This window comes from Cryptomeria japonica, unplaced genomic scaffold (genome assembly GCF_030272615.1).
Source record: "Cryptomeria japonica unplaced genomic scaffold, Sugi_1.0 HiC_scaffold_1548, whole genome shotgun sequence".
NCBI lineage: Eukaryota > Viridiplantae > Streptophyta > Pinopsida > Cupressales > Cupressaceae > Cryptomeria > Cryptomeria japonica.
The window spans coordinates 2,074-29,819 of NW_026729926.1; the positions used below are offsets into that span (position 1 = coordinate 2,074).

Below are 27,746 nucleotides of genomic sequence, written 5' to 3' on the forward strand. Positions count from 1 at the left end.
TGCCTAAGAGTTCTTTCAGCCTCTTTTCCCTCTCTGCAATACTCACTTCTAAAGCCATTCTCTTACGAGCACATTCTTCCATTGCCTGGTCACAATACCAACTTGCATCAAATTATATTGATGCTCTCCCCAAAATGACCAAACAGGTCAATGGGACTAAAAGTTTATCTAGCTTACCTTCTTGTAAATTTGATCTAGAGCATCGGGCATAAAATCTGGAGGTTCTTCAAGCTTTTTGGCTTGGTCTTCTCTAATCGTTTTTTGAAAAAAGAACCAAGAAAAGCAGTTCATAGTGATTCAGATTGAATACACTTCCGCAACATTAATATGAATGAAAATAAATTACCTGCCAGATGTCTAGAAGGCCTCCATAACGGTCATCAACAGTGAGTTGACATCAGAAAGCTTCTGGGCACCGAAAGGAGGCGATTCACTACTCCCTGCCTGAAACTTAACAGTAATAACAACATAATTATGTTATATAAACATCATAAACAACTCTACTCTATGAAATAAGAAATGGGAATTGTGTTTTACCTTGTGGCCTTTTTCTTGTTATAACTACTACTCTGTAGTGATATTGGTATGGGCTTTTAGTTTCTCTCATGCCTGTGAGGCACAAAGTTTTGGACCACGAAAATTACCCAAATGAATAGAAATTCAACTTGAATAGTAATTGGGGCTCAAAAGATGAGAGCTGAGAAGAAAACATTTTAAAATAGTAAGTATTGTAAAATACCAAAATCAAATCATCACGTGTGCTTACTGCTAGGTTGGTGCCAGGGGTGTCTCCATGTTCAATCCCCCTGCAACTGTACAAACCAAAAACATGCTTCCTGCCTTATTTGGAGAAAATACAAAACCACTACAAACACCACGTCATATAGTAGTTCCTATTGGCGGAACAAGCACTACAGCAGCAAGGAAACAAATAAATCAAACTAGCTAAAGATTATTATTGTTATTTTATTTTTAGTTTTTGAATTTCAGCATTGTCATGGCACTGAATTTTTTAGGGATTTTCGAAGGAAGCTTCACCTGGATCTTGTCCGTGGCCTCTGCACTTTTCCTACATAACACCATTAAACATATAATTGCCACTGTTACACGTCGCCTTTGGCCAGTTATCAAACCACAAGTGAGATGAGTCACTACTTCTCTATAGAAGTACATGGCCTTCTCGTTGAGGTAACGAGGTCTTAATCGATAAGTGAATATGCATTCACACAGCTGACCTGATCGCCAACTGTCCAAACAATTGATTATTTGTATCTATATCATGCACCAGCTCCTGCAATGCCATACATTTCAAAACAGATATGTCAGACTAGGTTCTTGTGCCTTCTCTTGCCTCGTACCACTAAACAGGTTTCTAACAATCTACAGCAAAAAAATGGAACCCATTAATCACGAAATGGAAAAAATAATTTGATCAATATCTTACATTAAAAACCTCAGCTTAACCCTTTCAACTTTGGAATAGAAAACAAATTTTAAAGAAAATTAAATAATAATTGGTCTTGAATAATCACTAGTTAAAATAGAACCCCTCCACTATATTTGCAAGTAGGAGCTAACAAGATATTTTACATTCTTGCATCAAGAATTTGATAAATTTGAATTCAAAAAAATAATAATAATTATATGTTAGACCATGCAGTAGTCTTCATAAATTGAGGTAAAAAGTCATTAATTATGTTGTAAAAAATGATCAAACTAACAAACACATACTACCATAAATTGAAAGCAACAAGTTAACATCACAAATTTATTAGTTATTTAGTAGGTCACTTTCTTGATGTTCATAAGCTTATAAGGGAGCCAAGTCTAACATTACCCTCAATCCAACCCTATAGGTTGGGATTTTTTAATCTCTTCCATCTTGCCTTTAGATTTATTGACCTTATTGAAGTGAACTTGCGAATGCAATCATGCCTCCTTTTAGCTCACGTGAATCCAATTACGCAGCAACATGCAACCACATGTAAAACATCCAACTCCATATTTATGTAAATAATAAATTGTCCTCACATGCATAGCATCCCACTAAAGAGATTTTATCATCACATTCTAGATTTGCACTCACCCCTTGGATTTTCTCAAAATTTCTAATACCTATTCAACAAACCCAATTTCACATTTACTACAATCATTATAGACCATGAGAACGTATCTATTTGAGGTACATTGTCAAAAAAAAAAAAATCATTGTATATTCTTTGACATTTTTTGGTATCAAAGTGAATTAGTAGCCCAATGATTTAGACAACACTTGGAGGCAATAATCTTGTAGGGATGGTTCTTAGAGATAAGACAAGCCCCTATAAACTCTAGTTGTGCTTAAGATCTCTCACACCAAGAACAACATTTGAAGTGGCTTTCATACATATGACCATTATTTATATTTTTCAACAACTCAATTGTTTATTCTATACCCAAGGAGCTAAAAATTTGGGGTAAATTCTTGAGAAAGTGTAGATCATCTTGAGCTAGTGGGGGGTAGCTTAGAGAGTAAATGTGGGCGGGCTAAGTAGTTACTTAATATAGTTATAGTTGATCTTATCTCAATATACCCCATGGCAAAATATAGGGTGGCCCATGCATTACCATAAATGTGACTCCTATCTCCAAGTGCCCTATGGCCATTGTAGGGAAGCCCTTGTCTTGTGGGATTTTAATATGGGTAGATGGTGCAAAACTCCACAATGTCCACCATTATACACAAACTTGATGGGTTACATTGTTTGACATTTTAAACACATATCTACAAGGGCATTTGCAACTAGAACATTTGACAAGAAAACTCAATTATACATTGATTAATTTTGATGCCTTTATTAACATTAGTAAGGCTTAGACTCATTTGCAAGCCTTTTTTGGGATCATATATCAAGAAACATCATATACAAACTACTTAAATGAAATTTTATATATTATGACTAAAGTAGATTATCATCACATTTTTTATTTTTCATATTATGTTATGTTTTAACAATGAGCTTATTGTCCCTAATTCAAGGGTAGTTAAAAGGTGCTCTAACAAAAGAATCTTAAACATAAACTTTAATAAAATAAATTTTTTATTCACTAAAACAAACAAATTAGCTCAAACCAAGCATAGCACATGTTATTTCTTGCATGCCACAAAAGCAAAGAATCCACAAAATGATTTAATATCTTAAAGGTAGATTTACATCGCAATGGTCACTTAGATATTAAATAGAAATTTATTTGATAAAAATGGATACGAGTTTGATGAACAAAACAATCAAGAGGCAATTGGGTGAGTAGTGTCAAAAGCTACTTTTACTAGTGGATTACAATCACATAGCTTCTTATACTTCTAGGTACAAAAGTGTTAAATACTCAGAGTTGATTAATATTTTCCGGGCTTAATATGCTGCTTAATGTATGTTGTCAAACTAAGAATGATATTTTCTAGGCTTAATGTGTTGCTTAATGTATGTCACACTAAGAATACACTTCTAAACTTAAAAGTGTTAAACACTCAAAATTGACTAACATCCTTTAGATTTAATTCATTGCTTAATGTATGTGATTTAAAACTGACCATTCAGAACATCTATAAAGTTTATGTTTAAATTAAAAAAACTGAATGCAATTGAAAAAAGATACATTACTCTCACGTATTCCCTTCGATAGAAATAAATGCGTGAAATTCCAAAAGGAAAAACTATGTATTAATTCTCCTACTCTAAAGAAGTAACATGACACTACTAAAGGATAGGTCACGCACCTCACCTTCAATCTCTCTTCCCACCACTGCCACCAAGAATAAGACTCGTCTAATTGACTGTGGGCATTTCTTCACAATGGTATCAGGCAGTTAATTATATTATCTTCACCATGACAGTGCTTTTCTTCACAGTGGTATCAGGCAGCTTCTTGTGCTTCTATTCCCTACTGAAATATTTGGAGGTGTGGTAGACTGTCAATGATATCACGGGGGATGTTCAATTTTGTATGATATAAATATAAATGACGCAGCTGTAATAAATTGCCAATAGTCTCAGGGAGATTACTTAGATGATTACTTAGATTTGTACACCAACTTAAGTCTAAATACTGCAGCTGTGATAGTTTGCCTATAGTTTTAGGGAGAAAATATAAATATTGACAATTACTCAAGTCTAAATGTTGCAGTTGTGGTACGTTGCCAATAGTATAAGGGAGATCATTTAAGTTTTGACATCCTTTCAGCTCTAAACACCGCAGCTGAGAAAGTTTGTCAATGGTACAAGGGAGCTTATTTAGTTTTGTACACCATCTTAAATATAAATGCTGCAGATGTAACAGGTTACCAATGGTATTAGGGAGCTTATTTAATTTGGTACACCCTAAATCTAAACATTGCAGCTTTGACAGATTGCCAATGGTACGAGGGAGGTTATTTAATTTCTTACAGCAATTTAAATTTAAATACTGCAACTGTGATAAACTGCCAATGGTGTCAGGGAGGCTATTTAAACATTCACAGGCACTCAAATCTAAATACTGCAGTTGTGATAGGTTGCCAATACTATGAGGAAGATCACTTAATTTTTGACACCAACTCAAGTCTAAATACTGCAACTGTGAGAGTTTGCCAATAGTCTGAGGGAGCTTATTTAATTTAAGTCCTCCTAAATCTAAATGCTGCAGCTGTGACAGGTTGCCAATGGTATGAGGGAGCTTATTTAATTCTGTACACCATGATAAATCCAAACGCTGCAGCTGTGACAGGTTGCCGATGGTACAAGGGACCTTATTTAAATTTCTGCAGTTTCTCAACTCTAAATGCTGTAACTGTAACAAGTTGCCAAGAATATTAAAAAGTAAATATTGGAAACTGGGAATATCACCGTCTACTTGCATTATCCTCAGATCCCAAATGTTATCCACAAGACTGAAGTGAAATGCCCCCTGTATCGCAAAGAACCAAACGTTACGCACAAGACTGGACTGAAATGGCTTCTCACAATTTTGCAACCGTAACCACATCAAATTTGGAGGAAGCATGGCTGGCGTGATTCCGTCAAGGGGCAGATTCTTCAAGTGAAGAAATCGTAGACCAGGTCTGTACAATGTTTCAAGCCTTTGTGAATTATCTCCACTGAGTCGAAGGCGAGAGATATTGTTGTTATTGGATTCTCCCCTGCTTAGATGAACTGCCTCCCATAGTCGGGTACCCTCTCTTTCTTTTTCAGCAATGCTTCGCCCCATATCTCGCAAATGGTCATGCATATGAAACACACCTTTGTCGTCAATCCTTACAAGTAACTTCAGAGAAAGATTAGATATGGCTGTCTTTACCGACCTGTACATAGATTTCCAGAAAACAATAGGATACCTTTTGTGTTCTCCGATGAAGAAGCAAGCGATGTCTAGAAATATTTCTTTTTCTTCTTCACTAAGACCACTGTAACTGATTTTGAGTATTTCATAAATCTTTGGGTGGAGTGCAACGTTGTGGAAGGCTTCTGTCCAGCAATCTGGATCATTCTTCTTATCATACAACAAGGATCCAATGACTTCCAGTGATAGAGGATGCCCTTTACAAGCCTCCACTATTCTTTTGGAGAAAGCTTCGTAAGTTGGACTTGGAGATGCTCGAAGAAAAGAGTGCCGACTAAATAGCTGAAGACCTTCATTTGTCTGCAATCCACTCATTTCGTGAATGCATTCAGGTGAGACCCCGGCAACATGGAGAATGTGCTTGTCTCTAGAAGTAATAACAACTCTGCTACCAGGTGCCAACCAATCCCCAACCAAAGCCTCTGATTGCTCCCTACCATCCATGTCATCTAAAATCAGAAGCACACGTTTTCCACCCAAACGATCTCTGAACAAAGATATGCCTTTCTCAACACTATGCACTTTTCCATCATAATTGGTTAAATCTTTAAGGATTTGTTTCTGCAACTTTGTCAGGCACACGGAGTCTGCAACAGTGGTGCGGACATTAAAGACAAAGGAAGCAGCATCAAAATGAGCGTAAACCTGGTTGAACATGGCCTTAGCAAGTGTGGTCTTACTAATACCACCAATACCCAATATTCCAGATTTAACCAAACCTCCTTCTGAATTGAGTATAAATTTCTGGATGAGATCCTCAGCGATCCTTTCCATTCCCACAGGGTGCTTGGCAACTTCTAACGACACTCTGTCCAATGTCTTAATCACGTCATTCACCACCCTCTTTACTAGCTGTGCTTCAAAACTGCACGCAGATTAAATAACAACGAAAAAAATGTAAATTAATGTTCCCAAATGAGCAATGTAGGTCAATAGAAAATGCAAAAGAGAGACTGTTATGGCACCACAGACAAAGGTAGCAAAGGTTGAAAACACATTCGAAGAGAAAAGTTGGAAAATAACAAAATATTATCACATATATATTCAAGATAATTGTAATTGTAATGTTGTAAATTATATTTCGCGTAATTTCGCATCATATAAGTATCTTTGCTTCAAGTTAATGGAGATCATGCATTGTCATATTTGTCTTTTTGTTCACATGGATTGCTTTGTCAGCTGCAACTTGGCTTCTAGCAACCAAACCAATTAAGCATGGGACTCTAGCATGCCGCAGAGACCTCCATGTGTTGCACTTGTGTCCCACAAATCTGTCAGCCCGCAAGTAGCGGTTTGAGCATTACGCCTGTGCCCAAAAGAGTTTGTAACGCCTCTGTTCACGACCACCTATGTTGGGATTCGTTTTTGAGGCTATATCTCATGCATTCTTGTAGTTGGGAAGGATTCTCAATTATTCTTGGGAAGTAACTTGGTGTCCATTATCCTTATCATACACATGTTTTCCAACATTTGAAGACCACTATTGTTGCAGTTTCTTGGAGAACCTATGGTGTCGCCTTCACAAGTGTTGGAGGGGAATTTACTACCTTCTCTTAATTCATTTGCATATCTATAATCTCTCATTTTAATTTATCCATTGTATTAATCGTTCATTTTCCTATCTCTATTATTTTTATTTCCCATCGTTGCTATCATCTGAATTGTCTGTGGAGGTGGAAACACCAAAACGGAGGTCTAACTGAGACAGGCCTCTAAACACAACCCCCAACATTTTCTCTTCATGCTTGTGTGCAGGTTTGTGATCAAAGGGGAGAACTCGTCTTGTTGGAGGCTTCAATCATCTACCGGTTGTGAGCTTTTCCTATCCTTCTCTCACTTCATTTTAGTGTCACGCATTTTGTATTCTTAAGCTTAGTTTATCATTTATATCATTTACTTAATAGTGTAATCGCATTTGTCACTCTCGTATGGCCTTTGTACTTTGTCCTTACTAGATGACAACACGCCACACTTGTGTCTTAGTTCTGCACACTCATCTTGAAGACAAAGACTTGATAGAGTCGTTTGGGAGTCTCATTTGTACTTTGTTAGCCTAGTTTTACATTTTCATCCCCTAGCTCACCTTTAGCGCTAATATAAGTGAGGTGGAGAGAAGGTAGGTTTGTCCCTTGAGGTTCATCACCTTGAAGGTGACAAATCTCGTCCTCTACAATAATATATTATCCTATATATACAAATTAATGTTAAAAACTAGAGACATATATTTGTACATTATTTCAATTTAAAAACTATTATATTCTTATATTGTAATTAATATTAAAATACTATTAAGATATTATTATATTATTATATTTTAATTTTTACTATTATAATATTAGATTGAGATAATTTCAAAGTTAACTAAATGGATGATGGAGATGGACATAAGTGATTGATAAATTAAACTTGGTAGTTGTGAGGAGAAAAAAAAAAAAATTGATTCTATTTTTCATGCATTTAAGTGTCACAAACACATCAAATTAAATACTTCTATTATTTTTTATTGACAGACATGTTTGCATCCATTATGTGAGTGTAATATGCCTCCAACATAAAAGTAACATTTAATAATTATTTGGGTTAATACATTTATATTAGTCATAATAAATTTATTAAAACATATATATTATCTAAGGTAAATAGTAGTAATAGTTTAAGCATTTTTATATTTGTCTTCTTTGGTTTTAAATATTTTTAATGTGATAATACATTTCTAAATGATACATTATATTCTTACATGAATTTGTTTCATGCTATTATTATTCATGTTTAGAGATTTTTTCTAATTTAAAAACCTATTATTTATCATTTTGGTTTAGATAAAATTCACCCAAATCTTTCATTCATTTCATATATTTGATCCTTAAACTTTTAAAATTTAAAAGTGAAATTTAGATCTTGCTAACCCCTTTTACAATAATTTTTACTAACTATTATGAATAGATCTGATTTATGTTTCTATTGATATGTGTGTTATGTTATTATTTTTAAATACATTTATTTATTTATTTAAATTTACAAGAATGGCCTATGAATCATTAAACAGATTTTACGAGAATATCCTAGTAGCATTATCAAAGCATTATATTCAACCATTGTTCTCGAAATTTGTTGAATTGGTACATCCAGGGCTGTAACGAACTCACAATAAAATACATTCTTCAAAGGTTTTTACAACATCACTAATTGTTATTGAATTGAGGTGTCAAAATAAAAAAATCAAGTAAAATTTTCACTCCTTCACATGAATATGAGCTAAAATTCAAATAAGAAGATCAAGTCTAAAAATTTAGATTTGAACCAAAGTAAAATATAAATAGCCTATAGATTTTGAAATACTTATCTAATTAGACCTTAAAATTCTAACATAATGGTGAATTTGTTTCATGCATCTTAACAATCATTTTTTAATCTCTTGAATCAATTTCATGCATCATAAGAATTATTTATAAAATCTACAAAAGTAAATTTGAGATAGAGTTAGAACACAACTAATTTGTAGATTTTAAGACACTTGTTTGATTAAAATGGAAAAAAAAAATAACATTTAAGTGATATAATTCTTTACATCTTAAACATCATTTTTAATCTTTGGAATCCACCCAAGTATTGCCCAGGTAGAACCTACCTTATTATATGAATTAGATTATGGGTGTGGACCTTGGCAAAGCCCTCTTTATCATACTTAAACAAAATGAATGGAAACAATATATTTTGAATTAGTTCATTTTATATCAAATACTTCTTAAAATTAATTCACTTATTTGAATGTAGTTTATTTTAAATAAATTTACATAATTTCACATTCAAATTTGTTAATTTAATTTCATATATTTTCTATAGCTACACATGTGATTTAATTATTATTTGAAATTATAACATTGATCTAATTTATTTAGATCAAGTTATTGTAATTTCACAGTTTTTTTTTACTTAATTAAATATCATAGATTTTCTATATCTACATAAGTAATATAATTTTAGTATAATTGAAATAATATGATTAGTCCCATTTATTCCAAACTATTCTAGTTTATTTGGACTAAGTTAATTTAATTTCGCATAGTTTCAATATCGACATGAATAATTTAAGTTCATTTTATCCAAAATAATAAGATTGGTTTCTCTATTTTGAATAAACTCAACTTGTCTAGAATTAAATCAAGTTATTTTCTTTTAGAACGAATGAAGTTAAATTTATTCTAAATAGATTTTTAGAAAGATATACTAATTATTAGTTTAGATTATTTAAAATTGTCCTTTATTACTATTGAAGACTTACAAGTAGTATAAATATTTCAATTAGTTGGTGTACACTTTAAATGGATCTCAATTACATGTCACAGTAGTATTGTGTTGCTATGACATTATATTCTCTCTATCTAGACTCTTTATCTCATTATCTATTTCTATTTTCCACCTATATAGATTGTTCATGTTACTATACCTTTAACATTAGGTCACCTTATCCCTTGCATATCTAACATACCCTCACAATCATATATTAGTGGATATGTTTATCTACAATGTCTTTATATGTTAGTACTAACATGTTTATATGTTAAATGACATGTTTTTATGCTTGCATGATTTTTTTTAATAGGTTATAGCTTGTGTTACTTCACCATTGGAGAAAACATTGGGGCATCATGTATAGCATTTGTTTAATATGATCATGTGTTCACCAATTGATAGATTTTATTTGATTGCCACATTATGTTATTGCCAAAATTTATTGAACATATTTTTGTGTTGCATATGATTCTGTATTTTCTTGTTATATCCTTTGGTATTGGTGCACACTTTAAATGGATCTCAATTACATGTCATAGTAGTATTGTGTTGCTATGACATTATATTCTCTCTATCTAGACTCTTTATCTCATTATCTATTTCTATTTTCCACCTATATAGATTGTTCATGTTACTATACCTTTAACATTAGGTCACCTTATCCCTTGCATATCTAACATACCCTCGCAATCATATATTAGTGGATATGTTTATCTACAATGTCTTTATATGTTAGTACTAACATGTTTATATGTTAAATGACATGTTTTTATGCTTGCATGATTTTTTTTAATAGGTTATAGCTTGTGTTACTTCACCATTGGAGAAAACATTGGGGCATCATGTATAGCCTTTGTTTAATATGATCACGTGTTCACCAATTGATAGATTCTATTTGATTGCCATATTATGTTATTGCCAAAATTTATTAAACATATTTTTGTGTTGCATATGATTCTATATTTTCTTGTTATATCCTTTTGTATTGGTACCACTTTTAGTAAATTTATGAAATATATCTATGTCCTTTCCTATTTTGTGAATTTTTCCCTAAAACTTACTCATATCATCCTTTGTAAGATCCATATGTTTAGAAATTGCCATGTCAGTTTCCTTTACATGTGCCTTATACCAATGTTGAATCTTCAATCCACAAACCACTATCTAATTTAATGTCCACCATGTGAAAGCAACATTAACAATCAATTCCCATCAACAACTAATCCAAATAAAATATGGCACCCAACTTAGCACCCAATAGTTTATTTAGCGCATATACCTTTAAATCATGGTGTTTCATCATTGACCGAAATTCAACCCATTCTTAACATCTAATACACATAAATGGTGATCTAGATCAAAGAGTTATGTTCTAATTTTACTAGATTGAATCTTATCAATGTTCTTTTCTTGATCTCCTATACTGCATCACATGGAGATATCACAGATCCAACCATTAAAAAATTACATTCTTATGATGGATCATGGAGTATGTTTTTAAATGTCAATGCCAAAAAATCTGACACGATGTAATCCAAAAACAACACAATAAAAAATTCAAAATTTCATAACTCATCTCAATGATTATCAAGTTGAGAAAAGAAAGAAACAAAACTCATCCATTTTTTTCCTCCACAAGAGAGTTATAGGTGTTGTTGGAAATGTTTCATATGATGCATTACATGTTTGCTACACCATGGGTTTGATCATCTAAAACTTTCATCAATTTGATAAAAACACTAGGATCCTACTCATGAGAAATTTGAGGCTTTATAATTTTCCCACAGCTTTGTAAGACCAAAAATTAGATGCAACAGTGAAGGATAACACACAAGGGATAAATATATAGAGGATGTCTCATCACATATCATAATCTTATCCCAATCCACAAAACTTTGATACCATTTGTGGAATATTATGCTTGATTGATTCATTCCATGATTAGTAAAAGCATATATATTGGCTAAACTGTAAAAAGAATAACCAACCCATAGCTATTTTATAACAATTTAATAATAAATAAATTATATGCTAACACAAGTTTGCTAGGTGAAAGGTTGTCCATTGGGTAATTCGAAGAGTAATCAAGGAGTTACAAAGCATCTAAGAATTGAGTGGCTATGGGTTAGGAATTCATGTCAAGGCAATGCGAAATATTTTATTTTATTAACATGTTTATAAGTTGTCAATTATCCTAGGCATTGGGTTTTGCAAGTGGTTTACCCTAGATCTTACTTTGCTATATATTGAAGCCATGAAATGGTAGTGTTATGTGGATTCTTATAGGTTATATAGTATTTTTCGACTAGTGAAGAGTAGTGAAGTATTTTGTTGTATGTCTCGTTGTGAAGATTAATAATTTAGTCTCTTTCAAGTGTGGAGGTTTTTCTCGAAAGGGTTTCTCCATGTAAATTTGATGTCTCTATGGTTTGATCAATTTTCTATTTTAGTTGAATGTCCAATCACATACATATTTCAGAATTGGTAATCTTATTTTTAGATTTTCTATTGATTGAGAGAGGGCCATAGCTTCATTACCCTCTGAATGGGAAGGAATTCCTCAATATTCTTTGGCTAACTAACAAGAACATAAAACTATTGTAATGTTTTGACTCTACTTATGCTAAGGGGTGTATTCCTAGAAACTTTGTAGGATAATAAGTATAAACTAAAGGGGCTGTAATTAAATATCATTTAGGATGACTTCTCAATCTTTGAAACCATAGAACTCTAAACAAATATATTAGTACATTAAAACATACAAAGGTGAGGTCATATTTATGTCCCTAATTATAAAACCCTTTATAATTTCATACTTCAAATGTAACTTGAAAATCTAGAATGTGCATATAGCTTTAAAGGATGTACAAACAACTATATAATTTCTCAATGTATTTGCAAAAGGTAAAGATTTCTAAATAAATATAAGATCTCAAAGCAAGGGGCATACATTTATTTCCCAATCCACTAAAAATATGGTTTATATGTACATCCATATATTATATATTTGCGTAACCCCTATTGATTATGAATTGAGCATAGATCAATTTTAACTATTTAAAGCTTAAATAGCTTATTCTATCAGATATTTTTACTATAATGTATTCGGTTAATCATGGGTGTCTCCTTTTTACTAGAGTGTCTCCAGCCAGATTAATATCATGTCATTGGCCAGTTAAATTTATATTATAACTTGCTTTGCTCACTATTATGCAAAAATAAAAATAAAAGTCAAGTCAGCTTGTTTACTTACCCTCCAGTTATATCCATGGACCAACCTGAGTGAGAACAGATCTGGTGAAGGGCAACCTTCCATCTCTCAATCTCTCCTCTTTGGTACCGATCTGGATGGTCATAATGTTTTAGAAATGCTTGCTGGTACTGACTGGAGTCCTTCACAGGATACCTAACGTGAGTTGGTTCTACATCATAAAACAGAGGAATGATCAAGCCTTGGGTGTTCACCATTGTTGCGGCCTCCCTGAGACACCATGCAGAGTCTGCATAGCCTCTAGAAAATATAGGAATGTGTATGGCACTGCTCCTTATTGCCCTTTCCAAGCTCGACCAAATCTTATCTCCCTTTTCCAATTTGTGGGTGTCTAAAAAGACATGCAGTCCGGCGGCAGTGAGAGCTTCGTGTAGATGATCAACCAGATTCTTTCTGACATCTTCTCCCTTGAAACTCAGAAACACATGATATTCCTTATCACCTTGGAAAAGAATTTTGATTGAGGGAGGGATGTATTCTTCCATCTTGAACTCTTCCATGTTAAGAGAGGCAACTGAAAAGAATGGCAGAGAGAATAGGTACAGAACCCAAACTCATATAACATGATAGAAGAGATAAACCACTATTTAAGTCAAGATTGGAAGGCATGATCGTTTCTGAAGCACGTTAAGTTATTGTTTGATTGGAAGGCATGTCGTCTTCTGAAGGACGTCAAGGTGTACGTATATGAAACTGGTTAATTGGAAGGCATGTCCACTTCTGAAGCACGTCGAGGTGTACGTATATGAAACTGTTTGATTGGAAGGAATGTCCGCTTCGAAATTGTAAATTTCGAAGTGAAGCGGCCCTAATTTTGTTTTTAAATTGAGCAAACCTTAAAAAATAATTAGGATAGAAAAAAATAACAGTCCAACAAAAGAGCTTCGCAGAAAATGCGAAGGAATCCAAGGTTTTGATGCTACTTTCGTTAATTTTTTTGTTTGCCCAGTCATGTCAAGTTCTTGTCACGTTGAAGTTTTCTGTGCTAACTTCTTATTATGTTGAATGAAGTTGTGTATTGATTTAGTGGCCGGCAACTTATTTATCTTTTGGCTTGGCCGGCAATTTCTTTTAAAAAGATATTTTAACACATTTCATTTTGTCATGTTCAATGACTACCGATTAAGATTGAGTGAGAGTCACGGCAAGCGGGATCAATTTTATTATTTTTTTTTTTCTTTCTCCATCACAAGCGGGACCATTTTTATCAAATTTTTTTCCTCTATCACAATTGTCAATCCACTCTTATTTTTTTTAAGTTTCTAAATCTATATGGGATTTTGACAAATGTTTTTGGTTTTTTCATATGTAATTGTAAATGCTTACAAAAAAAGTACAGGTAGTTGTTATAGCTAAAAGTTTCACGTACACTAAGCTCTTAAATGGTATATCAGATTTTGACAAAAAATAATTGTTTTCTTTTTATGCAACTTAAATGCTTATAGCTATTGTTTTGACATCTACGTAGTTACAACAACACGGTGGGATTTGGTGGGATTTTTTATGCGTGCACGGGTCAAAAAGTAGAATAGAGTAGAATTAACTTCTAAGTCATTATCTAAGTAATTATGTATCTAACATCCTTAGGTTTTTTTAAAAGACATCATGCATGTTTTTAATTAGCCATAACTATTTCTTTGTTATGGCTAGTTAAAAAAAATAGTCATTAATGTGTAAGTGAAAAAATATATATTTTGTTATTGGAGGGTTTTATATCAAACCCACAGAATCATTTAGCTACGTGATATGAAAGTACATGCCTTAGGCTAACAATTCAAGTTGACCAATAGACTAACAACCCATTGACAGAGTTTATTCCTTTCACTTTTCCCTCTATTTCATTTTTCACAAGGTTGTCGTTCATGCAATGACCAATGTATAAGTAGCACATTTAAGTAAAATTTGGCAATCAATTGAGCTTAATCTCGTCCTGCTTTGAACATCATTAGGGATCAATTTTGATTGCATTTTATTCATTCATTATCCTAGTGTTATTTTTTATAAGGGTTGATTCATTGGTGAATAATCACGTTCCTTAAAGGTCGACTACCTTGGCATAGTTGCATCATTGGAGCTTATTGCAGATGTTCCTTATGCAATAAATTAAGAGTTTATGAACAAATTCTTCAACGAGTATAACGTTTGTAGACACCTAAAATTATCCTTTGATCAAATAAATATTTATTATTTATTTAATTGTTTTATCTGAGTGTCTTCTATTAATTAAATAAATATTTTTTATTTATTTAATCGATTCACTAAACTTTTTCTTCCTAATTTTATTTAGATCCCACCTCCATCCTAAATTAAATTTAAATATTTTATTTATTTTATTTATCTAGCCCTTTCCTCTATTAATTAGATAAATTCTTTTATTTAATTAATTAATTTATTACCTTTTTTATTATTAATCCTAGCCCTCCAACTTGTTCACATTGATCAAAATATAAACTTGTAGACATGTGACAAGTACCAACCATATTTCCATTAACTTTGTGTTTCCTCCAAAGTCAACACACTTCTTAATCTCCCCCCTCCATCTTTATCTAACCTCAATCCTATTGATTCTCTTTCATCTATGAGATCCTAGCCATTCATCTTTTAACTTCTTAATACAAACCCTCCAGTTTTAGGATGATATCTATAAAAAAGGCTTCCTCCTCACATTTTTCATAGAACATATCTTGAGCATACTCAAACTCTGCCAAAATCACTCCAATAATACATCATCACAACCACATCCATTCTTCTGTAAGATCTTGTGAAAGTCCAACACAAATCTAAGAGCACCCAAGTCACCAAATACAAGATCATGGAGGATAGGAGAAAAATGGAGACAAACCTCTCTTACATGTGAAGGTATAGCTTTTCTTATTTCAATGGTATTTGCATGCATTTGTAGATCCTTATTGATGGTGTGTTGAATTAGCTTGTAGATCTAGAGTTTAGCAGTTGGATTTGTTTAGGGTTTACAAATAGGTTCAAATTTGACATAAAAAAAAGTTGACTACATCATTCATGGAGATGATCCATGTTTACTTCTAGATGATAATAATATTATACAGATTCTTAGGGATGCTACTCTCCAATTCAATCAAAGTTTTACTAAAGTTGTGTAAGTACAAAATAACAGCTTCCTCAAGTTTTCTTTGATCTCCCTCAACTAGATTTTCATAGTATGCTCCAATGTTCTTCAAATTTCCATCAACAATTATCTCGTCAATCAATTCATCTATTGTCATTGGAGGAACAAATGTATATTTACCTTGCAAATTACTAGTTTCAAGATCATCATCAAGTTGTAGGTTCTAACTTAGCCTTCTTGCTCTGGTCTACACCACCGGATTGTGGTTTCCTCACTACCCTTCAAATTTTCCTTTCTTTTTTGCCTGTCCTACTTCTTCATCTGATTTAGTCTCAGATGCCACTAGAGATACAACAACATATATTTGTTTGGGCTTCTCCTTTTTCTTCAAAACTCCCTTTCTGGACGAGCTCTATCCTGTTGATGGTATTATCGAAGTAGAGATAGACTTGGTCTCCTTCAGTTTTTCTTTGGAGGGAACCGGTTTAGCCTTAGGCTTCTTGGATTCATCCTTAGCTTCCAGCTAAGAATGCTTCTCCCTTTCTTGCTTAACTACCTCTTTGGTGAATCCCAACGGCACAGCCACTTCTTCAGCCATTTTAGACACTTTTATCTTTCTTGCAGGCTCGGTGAACTTCTTGTGCAACTCCATATATTTCTCCTTGAAGGTGCCAAACCTAGGTTCTTTGGGATCCACCGGTTTAGTCAAGAGGTTTTGAGCATAGACCTCAAGTGTCGATACATCAACCTCATCCCATTGGTGAAATCCAAACTATCCTGGGCTCCACAACTTCCATGTGACATTGGTCTTTGTCGATCATGAAGCAGATAGTCTTTTCATATTTCTCCACCACTTTCTTAGGAATCCTTTTCCTATCCTTCATTTTTCCTTGGGAGATTTTGAAAAAGCTCCATAGGGCAGCAGTCTGAGTCTCCCTATTTCCCAATCTCTATATGCCTTGCTTGATTTGAGTGGACACTGGTTAGACAAAAGCCCATTGAACTCTCCCTATTTCGAGAATCTCATTCATGAAATATAGTGCAAGACAAATGATCAAAGAACCAAATTTTAATACATTCTTCTTATCTGATTTAATCTCCTTCAGATTACTGAGAATCTCTTCAAGAAGGATTGAACAAAGATCATACTATGCATCTTCTTTTACCATTTGATAGGCTGCATAAATTGTTGTACCAAAGATAGAATTAAGTTTGCTAGATTGGTAGACCTTATAGCCAATGATCATGGATGCAAATCTCACATCATGCTCTTGGATATCATCAATAGTCATGGACCTACTATCAAATTGTGCACCGGTTACCTTTGTCACAGTAGCGTTTGATGCCTTTATCAAATTTGGCTTCCCACCGGTTTGATGCAGACAGGTGACTACATGGATGGCTTGCTTCGTGATTTTGTATGGCTTGTCTAACCAGATAAATTAATCATGTACATGGCTTAGGATGTACCTCGCCCATTTATCCTCATCGAACATGGGGAAATGCAAGAACTACATGAAACCCTTCTTCTGCAATTGAGCATATTTCGGTTTTGGGTTCCCATCCTTATCTTTGGCTTGTTATATAGTGCAAGGATTGCCTCATTACCAGTTTCTTCAATATTGTAGTGAATATAAGCTCTTACATCATCCACATGCAAAACACCATAGGGCACGGATGAGAAGGCAACTTTTGGATAATCTTCTACAGACTTAAATGGGTGCTTCTTAAATTGTGGCCTTTATCTCTTGGAAACTTCTACTACAAATGGAGTATCAAAAGAAGAAGAAGATGCCATTTTGAGAATTTTAGGGTTCAAAATAAGCTTTTGTAAATACCTCTTGTTCTTGATGGATGCACAATAACTTATGTCGGATTGCCTCAAAGCTTTTGATCTCCTTTGAAATTGGTTTGCCTATCTCTATTGCTTGGGTTAGTGCAGGATCAAGGGGGGCTAAAAAGTGGCGATGTGAAAAAAATAGCCTTCTTCACTCGCCTAAAAATGTGAAAATCCGTGTTGACTTTTTGCTTGGCCTGGGTGTCAGTACACCTTGGCCTGGTAATTTACCTATGGAAATCGGATATCCGATTTTTATTTGTAATTTTAATTTAAAAAATATATTACATATTACATATTATATAATATATAATATATAATATATTATTATATTAATATAATATATATAATGTAATAATATATTATATAATATAATAATCTATTATATTATATAATATTATATTATAATATAATAATATATTATATAATACATTATTATATTATATTATATTATATTATATTATAATATAATAATATATTATATAATACGTATTATATTATATGTATTATATAATATATAATATAATATAATATTATATATTATATAATATGTATTATATAATACAATATTATATTATATTATATATTATATAATAGGGCGTGTGCACAAAGATGGTGGTCAAAAAAGTGGACACCACCGAAAATAAACTTGGAAAAATAGGCAGCGTGTATGTGGTTTTAAAATTTCAAATTCCCGCATACGTGCTTAGGTTTGTTCTTCCCGAACCTAGAAAAGGTAGCGCATACGCACTAAGCTTAGGAAACTAAGCGCGTACGCGCTACGCCTAGGAAAATTAGCACGTACGTGCTGCTTATAGGAAAATGAGCGCGTACATGCTAATAATCCTAGTAAAACCACGTACGCGGTGCCTGATGAAAAAAGTTTTTAAAAAAACTGGGTCCTCATTTACCCGAAAAGAGCATTTTTTACTTTCTTTTTTTCCCATTTTTAAAGCTAAACCACAAACGGGGTGCGAAATTTGTCCTCAGGCTATGGATCAAGGTTAGTTTTTTTTTTTTTTTTTGTCTTTCTTTCTAGTTTATGCAATTTGTTTTACATTTTGAATTTAATTTCATTAATTTTGATTAGATTTTTTCATTTCTTGTTTCAAAAACCAGATTCTTCTAATCCAGAACAAGAACAACCAAATGCACCTCTTGAAAACCCACAAGAACAACCAAATGCACCTCCTGAAAACACACAAGAATAACCCCCAATTCCTCCTTTTGACCGCACAGCCGAAACATAGGAAGAATTAATTAATCAGTTAGGGCAAAATACATCCAAAATCAATAGACTGATTGTAAAATTGAAAACTTCTGAACTTGACCATCATCAATCCCTCGCCACTAGCCTAGAAACATTAGCTAGTGGTGACATAGCTGTTTCCACTGAAATTACCAAATGGGGAAGCTTTAGGGATAGGTGTCGTCAATTCTATGCCAATGGGCTATCATACAATGGAGTTAAAAACAAAAATATTTCTAAACAACAAATATGTGCCCTTTTTGTTGACCCCAAAACTAGTCAGTCATTACCTCCTAATGCAAAGAGGTTTCCCATACATTGGTGTACCAATGTGCAGATGAAGAATCTTTTTTGGCAAAGGTGGTGGATGGTCTTTAATGATCCACCTTGTAATAATTATGAGGTGCCATTATATTTTTTGAGAAAAATATATTGTGAGTTTGTGCTCAATGTGTGCCCAAATTATTTTGACATGAGAGAGTTTCATGGTAGAGGTGGTGGCTCTGCCCAAGATAGACCTAGAGCCCGTAGGCAATTAGTTGCGAAAAGTCGCCGCCCCCTAGCACCCAAACCCAAGGTACATCAGGCTGTCCCATTAGAGCTGAAAGAGTCAATGGAGCTACAGACTCTTCAGGCGGCCACAACATTGACTGGTGCCATCATCCAGCATGGGACATCATTAGCACACCCTATTGTATTGGATGATGAGCTGTTAGAGGGTGACAAAGAGCCCATCGAGCATATGTGTGTCAACTGCTCGGGGATAGATGATGCAGCTGGTGCAGATGGATACTCATATCATCTATGCACGATTTGCAGTTGTAGATGTCAGGCTCACATGGTTGAGGATGTCGTGCTAACAGATGAGTTGATGGACATGGTGTTTGCCCATGAGCCACAGACACAGGTGTGTTGATTTGAATTCATAACATTTTATTTATCTGTCACTTTAATTTTGTAACTACATAAATGAATTTTCATTTATACATTGATTTAAATTGAGACAAATAATATGCATTTCAGGATGCAGCAGCGGTATCCCATACACCTCCCCCAGTTACCACAGTTGCAACTTTGACGCCTGAGGTATAAATTTTGTAACATGTTAAAATAGAATAGTACAGTTTGAATTCAAAAAAATACAAGATATACTAACTATCTTTAATGCTTGGTCCAATTTCTAGTTTGTAGGTGTTGACAAGGGATGAAATGTCCCAGATTGATGACATCACGCTGTCGGCGATCGATTTTGGCCTACAAGGCTATGCGGTATCATATTTTGTACAACTCTTTTTATGTATTGTTTTGATGGAATATGCAAGTCATTTCATTTTAGATTTTTAAAATTATGTTTAATTTATTATCTGTACTAATATCTCATGTTAATTTTCTGTTTTTAGGGCACCCCCTCCTCGTCTAGGGCTCGTCCGAAGAAAAAGAATATCTCAAAGACGCCAAAATGTGTGAAGAAGGTAATTGAACACATTTTTAGTTGTACAATTGTTTGAAAATTTTGAAATCAAGTATTAGTTGGGGTTTGTAGATTGATTAGTGTTTTTTGTCTATTTTACATGTACAGCGGCCATTGAGCTTTGTGGATATGTTGAATGCACCTGATTTTCCCGTGAATCAAGAGATGGCGGAGGTATGCATCTCTACTTTATTTTCTTGATTTCATGATTATATGCACGCGTACATGTGAACTTGTGATATATTATAATCTTATATTTTTTTCATACAGCAAATATCCATACCTATTTCGTCAATGGAGAACCCTCCTCCTTGTACTGGAGAAGCATATCAGGATCCGGTACACTTTTGTTTGATATGTAAAATTAATTGTTTTCAACCTTCAATACTTATCATTATATTAATTGTATTTAATCTTTGTACATTTTTTGTATAGGTAATAGCGACCATTTCTACATCGATGGTGAGCCATCCTAAGTCCATTGGAGAAGCATCTAAGGCACAGGTATGTCATTGTTCTCTATATTATAGCTTTTAAGTGTTTTTGATATATTTATGTTAGTACATTGTATTAATTGTACATTTAATCTACAATAGACTCCTTCGCGGTACAGCCATAACGTGGATCCATTTATGTATGTCTTCAAGAAAACTCCTAAGAGTGACAAGGAGAGGAGAGCGAAGACATTAGCTCTTGGATCAGCCGATGAGGTAATCTACATTTCAATTGCAAAGGAATTAAAGTTAAATGCATAGTTATGATGTCAATTGTGAACTATTTTCTACAAAAGAATTCTAACTTGGCTTTTTAATTGTGGTTTTGCAGCCATCTACAAAGCCGCGTACTGCGTCGAAGAGGCTTGATTTTGATGATCCACTAGAAGTTTAGGATCATATAGTGTTAGTTTTGGTCATATAATGACCAATACATGTAGATATATTCTACATTTTTATTGTATATCGATTTGGACATGGCATATGCCACACTTTTGTAATACTTGTATTGACTTGGTAGACATGCCTTTTTTATATATATAAATATCGATATTCAATCCAATAAATGTGTAATGAGTTCATTATTTTGTATTCGTTGTATTTTGTGGTTGTCCTTTTATAAATTTAAATGAATATTTGTATATGTAATCAACAATATGAATATAAACAACAAAAATATATGATATAAAGCATTGCAATCATGGAATATGATTTGATAAAATTTCTAAAATGTTGAATTAATTGTACAAAACTCCTTGTATTCAGTTCATTATTGTGTATTTGTTGTATTTGGTGGCTGCCCTTTTATAAATTTAAATGAATATTTACATATGTAATTAACAATATGAATATAAACAACAAAAATCGACAATATGAATTTAAACAACAATGTGTTTGGTGCGAGAGCACCCTCACGCTCGCAATTGTCAAATTTTATTCCTCGTGTGCACAAACCGATGTCGCGAGCGCATCCAGGTGGGCATGTTTACACTAGGCATGCCCCTTTCATGCATCCCAAAGCACCAGAACATTGAGAGTCATACCCTACCGATGAGATCTCTCAAGTGCCCTGAGTCCAAAAAATTATCAAAATTTGACGGACTGTTTCTTCCAATCCATGACACATACGGTCGATCTGTTTGCTCCCATGGGTTGCGTGAGGCTCATCTACAATGGCCTATCTCGGTTTTCGACGACTCGAAGCCATTTTCAATTAGTAGCATTTTTTCGCTTGCTCAAAAAACCGTCAGTTGCTTGCAAGGAAAAGTTGCAAGATTGGCTAGAATTGATTATGTTCCTCATGTGCACAAACCGACATCGCGAGCACGTCCAGGTGGGCATTTTTGCACTAGGCATGCCCCTGTTGTGCATCCCAAAGCACCAGAACGTCGATAGTCATACCCTACCGGTGAGATCTCTCAAGTGCCTTGAGTCCAAAAAATTGTCAAAATTTGATAGATTGTTTCTTCCAATCCACGACTCATACGGTTGATCTGTTTGATCCCGTGGGGTCGCGTGAGGCTCATCTACAATGGCCTATCTCAGTTTTTGATGACTCAAAGCCATTTTCAATTAGTAGCATTTTTTCGCCTACTCAAAAAACCGTCAGTTGCTTGCAAGGAAAAGTTGCAAGATTGGCTAGAATTGATTTTGTTCCTCGTGTGCACAAACCGACATCGCGAGCGCATCTGGGTGGGCATGTTTACGCTAGGCATACCCCTGTCATGCATCCCAAAGCACCAGAACATCGAGATTCATACCCTACTGGTGAGATCTCTCAAGTGCCCTGAGTCCAAAAAATTGTCAAAATTTGACGGACTATTTCTTCCAATCCACATCTCATACGGTCGATCTGTTTGATCCCGTGGGGTCACGTGAGGATCCTCTACAATGGCCTATCTCATTTTTCGATGACTCGAAGCCATTTTCAATTAGTAGCATTTTTTCGCCTGCTCAAAAAATCGTTAGTTGCTTGCAAGGAAAAGTTGCAAGATTGGCTAGAATTGATTTTGTTCCTCATGTGCACAAACCGACGTCGCGAGCACATCTGGGTGGGCATGTTTACGCTAGGCATGCCCCTATCATGCATCCCAAAGCACCAGAACATCGAGAGTCATACCCTACCGGTGAGATCTCTCAAGTGCCCTGAGTCCAAAAAATTGTCAAAATTTGATGGACTGTTTCTTCCAATCCACTTCTCATACAGTCGATATGTTTGATCCCGTGGGGTCGCGTGAGGATCCTCTACAATGGCCTATCTCATTTTTTGATGACTCGAAGCCATTTTCAATTAGTAGCATTTTTTCGCCTGCTCAAAAAATCGTCGGTTGCTTGCAAGGAAAAGTTGCAAGATTGGCTAGAATTGATTTTGTTCCTCGTGTGCACAAACCGACATCGCGAGTGCGTCTGGGTGGGCATGTTTACGCTAGGCATGCCCCTATCATGCATCCCAAAGCACTAGAACGTCGAGAGTCATACCCTACCAGTGAGATCTCTCAAGTGCCCTGAGTCCAAAAAATTGTCAAAATTTGATGGACTATTTCTTCCAATCCACTTCTCATACAGTCGATCTGTTTGATCCCGTGGGGTCGCGTGAGGATCCTCTACAATGGCCTATCTCATTTTTTGATGAATCGAAGCCATTTTCAATTAGTAGCATTTTTTCGCCTGCTCAAAAAACTGTCAGTTGCTTGCAAGGAAAAGTTGCAAGATTGGATAGAATTGATTTTGTTCCTCGTGTGCACAAACCGACATCGCGAGCGTGTCCGGGTGGGCATTTTTATGCTAGGCATGCCCCTGTTGTGCATCCCAAAGCACCAGAACGTCGAGAGTCATACCCTATCGACGCAATGTAGAAGTTGCTTGACAACTTTTTTGACAATTTTTTTGACAACAATGACAATTTTTTCTTAGATTGTATGAGTCTTAATCTATCACCCCTATGACCCGATAATGACTCAAATAATTATCCATGATTATACAAGAATCAAGAATGCTCATGATTGACTAGGGACACATCACATATACTCAAAACATAGTCACAAAACATTGACACACAAAATAGTCACAAAACATTGTCACATATTATTCAAATCTGCTCTTGGCTATTTGATTATACAAAAAATTGTCTTACAAATAATCTCATGGGATTTTATACAAAATTTGGCATTACAATAAATGCGATTCAGCTCATCGCCATTTTAATATACAAATCATCTCATGGGCTTTTATACAAAATTTGGCATTACAATATGTGCGATTCAGCTCATCGCCATTTTAATATACAAAATTTGGCATGTACATATGTAAAAATCAGCTCATGGGCATTTATATATACAAAAAATGAATATAAAACAATTCGTCAACGATTTATACAAAATTCTCAAAATCATTCTACTCTGAACCGTAGAATCAATCAAGTGAGCCTTTAGAATCGGCTCTAACTTGTATTGTGTCAAGTATTGCCTCGTGGTCAGATTCATGAACTTTCCATAAAATCTTGTTATGAGGTCTACCACGATACTTCATCAAATGAATATTTGTTGCAACAACAAGGTTAGAGAAATGAAGAATATGTCTGTGTGTTTCAAAGTCCTAAAACAACCAAACATCAGAATTCTTGATAGGGTATCTCCGAAAGCATGTTCCTGTCATGACAACAGACCCTATTGGGTACTCAATACCCTCTCCATCAATGATTGTGGTTGTCAATTTTCTTTTAGGCTCAACACAACGACACAAATAGTAATTTGTTCCTTCTTCATTGTTCTCTTTTGCAACAACTGCATACACATGACCTGGGATTTGAAACTTCCATCCTTTGTTGAGAACAACTTCTCATTCCCTGTCATATGGTTAGAGCATCCAGAATCTAGGTACCAAACATCTTTACTAGTATTTTCACCCTTGGCATAAGATAAAAATAAGTGATCAAGAGGATTGTCACTACTTTCTTGAGCATAGTTAGCACTTTTACCTTCTTTCAATCTGCATTCTCTTTCAAAGTGGCCATACCTATTACAGTGGTAACATTGAACATTTCTCTTATCAAATCTGCCTCTACCTCTTCCTCTGAAACCACCACTTCCTCTTGAGCCACCTCTTCCTCTGCCTCTTGAAGAATTTTGGCTTTGCCCTTTACCTTGGCTTTGATTGATTTTGGCACTACTGTTGCTTGCATCTTCATTTTTTGTGATTAGCAATTTAGAGGAAAATGCTTTCTCTACACCTTCAAAAGAATCTTTCAATCTTTCTTCATGAGACATCAGGGATCCAACCAGTTGATCAAACTGTAGTTTTGTCAAATCCTTGCTTTCTTCTATGATTATTGCTACATGATTCCATCTGGGTGTCAAAGATCTCAACACCTTTTTAATCAAAACTTCATTGCTTACAATTTCTCCAAGTGTAGCCATTTTATTGACTACATCTTTGACTCTGACACAATAATCACTTATACTTTCAGCTTCTTGCATCTTCAAATTCTCAGACTCTCGCTTCAATGTCTGAAGCTTGACCACTTTAACTTGATCAATACCCTAGTAAGCTTCTTGTAGAGTCTTCCAGGCATCTTTGGCAGTTGTTGCTCCTGATATTCTTGGAAATAAGCTCTTATCAAGAGCTATCTGAATGTGAAACAAAGCTTGAGCATTCTTTTTCCTTGCTTCCTTTCTTGCTATTCTTTCATTGGCTGTAAGGGCATTCCAGTCAGTTGGCTCTTCATAACCTGATTCAATAATCTCCCACAAATCTTTTCCAATCAAAAAGGTCGGCATCTTAATGCACCAATAATCATAATCATTCCCATCAAATTCTGGAATGGGCATATGGTTAGAATTCGACATGATTAACTTTGGCGAAATTCTAACAATAAAACTTTAACCCAAAACAATTTTACTTGCTCTGATACCACTTGTAGAATTTTGAACCTGACCTATCCTCTCTGAACCAACTGATTAGCAAACAATAACAGCAAAAAGAAGAAAACACCAATATCTTTATTGAAGCTTAATTAAAAAATTACATAGAGGCTGTATATATAAAGAATTTGCAGTCTAGAAGAATAAATAATAACTGCAGTTCTAAATATATTCCTAGCTTTGCATGGAAAGCTACTAAGGCTCTCAAACTAAAAAAAAACAAACTACTCCCTAAATTAAGAATACAATAAGTGCATGCACAACATGCTTTATTTACTAAAAACAAACTCATGCAAAAAGCAAAACTAAAAATAGTCCTAAGGATTCATGCATGCTGGAATACATGCTTTATTTGCATGGATAAACAAAAAAAACTATTAACTAAAAATAGCTTATGCATGGTGATGAATAGATAGCTTCATGTCCAAACTGGAGTTGCATAGAACTGCATGCTAGAGCAGCATCACTTATCAACAATTACTGCCTAAGAGTTCTTTCAGCCTCTTTTCCCTCTCTGCAATACTCACTTCTAAAGCCATTCTCTTACGAGCACATTCTTCCATTGCCTGGTCACAATACCAACTTGCATCAAATTATATTGATGCTCTCCCCAAAATGACCAAACAGGTCAATGGGACTAAAAGTTTATCTAGCTTACCTTCTTGTAAATTTGATCTAGAGCATCGGGCATAAAATCTGGATGTTCTTCAAGCTTTTTGGCTTGGTCTTCTCTAATCGTTTTTTGAAAAAAGAACCAAGAAAAGCAGTTCATAGTGATTCAGATTGAATACACTTCCGCAACATTAATATGAATGAAAATAAATTACCTGCCAGATGTCTAGAAGGCCTCCATAACGGTCATCAACAGTGAGTTGACATCAGAAAGCTTCTGGGCACCGAAAGGAGGCGATTCACTACTCCCTGCCTGAAACTTAACAGTAATAACAACATAATTATGTTATATAAACATCATAAACAACTCTACTCTATGAAATAAGAAATGGGAATTGTGTTTTACCTTGTGGCCTTTTTCTTGTTATAACTACTACTCTGTAGTGATATTGGTATGGGCTTTTAGTTTCTCTCATGCCTGTGAGGCACAAAGTTTTGGACCACGAAAATTACCCAAATGAATAGAAATTCAACTTGAATAGTAATTGGGGCTCAAAAGATGAGAGCTGAGAAGAAAACATTTTAAAATAGTAAGTATTGTAAAATACCAAAATCAAATCATCACGTGTGCTTACTGCTAGGTTGGTGCCAGGGGTGTCTCCATGTTCAATCCCCCTGCAACTGTACAAACCAAAAACATGCTTCCTGCCTTATTTGGAGAAAATACAAAACCACTACAAACACCACGTCATATAGTAGTTCCTATTGGCGGAACAAGCACTACAGCAGCAAGGAAACAAATAAATCAAACTAGCTAAAGATTATTATTGTTATTTTATTTTTAGTTTTTGAATTTCAGCATTGTCATGGCACTGAATTTTTTAGGGATTTTCGAAGGAAGCTTCACCTGGATCTTGTCCGTGGCCTCTGCACTTTTCCTACATAACACCATTAAACATATAATTGCCACTGTTACACGTCGCCTTTGGCCAGTTATCAAACCACAAGTGAGATGAGTCACTACTTCTCTATAGAAGTACATGGCCTTCTCGTTGAGGTAACGAGGTCTTAATCGATAAGTGAATATGCATTCACACAGCTGACCTGATCGCCAACTGTCCAAACAATTGATTATTTGTATCTATATCATGCACCAGCTC

The 27,746-nt window shown here is 34.5% G+C and overlaps 1 protein-coding gene across 1 annotated transcript; it reads right to left on the reverse strand.

Annotated features, from left to right (window-relative positions):
* Positions 1-27,746, reverse strand: LOC131873354 (disease resistance protein RPV1-like; the record flags this gene model as incomplete). Its single annotated transcript, XM_059216306.1, has 12 exons — positions 1-85; positions 178-250; positions 386-444; positions 1,039-1,069; positions 1,236-1,291; positions 4,174-6,220; positions 12,902-13,433; positions 26,456-26,540; positions 26,633-26,705; positions 26,841-26,899; positions 27,494-27,524; positions 27,691-27,746. Coding segments are annotated over 12 exons (3,187 nt in total), but the record flags the coding sequence as incomplete, so codon positions are not given.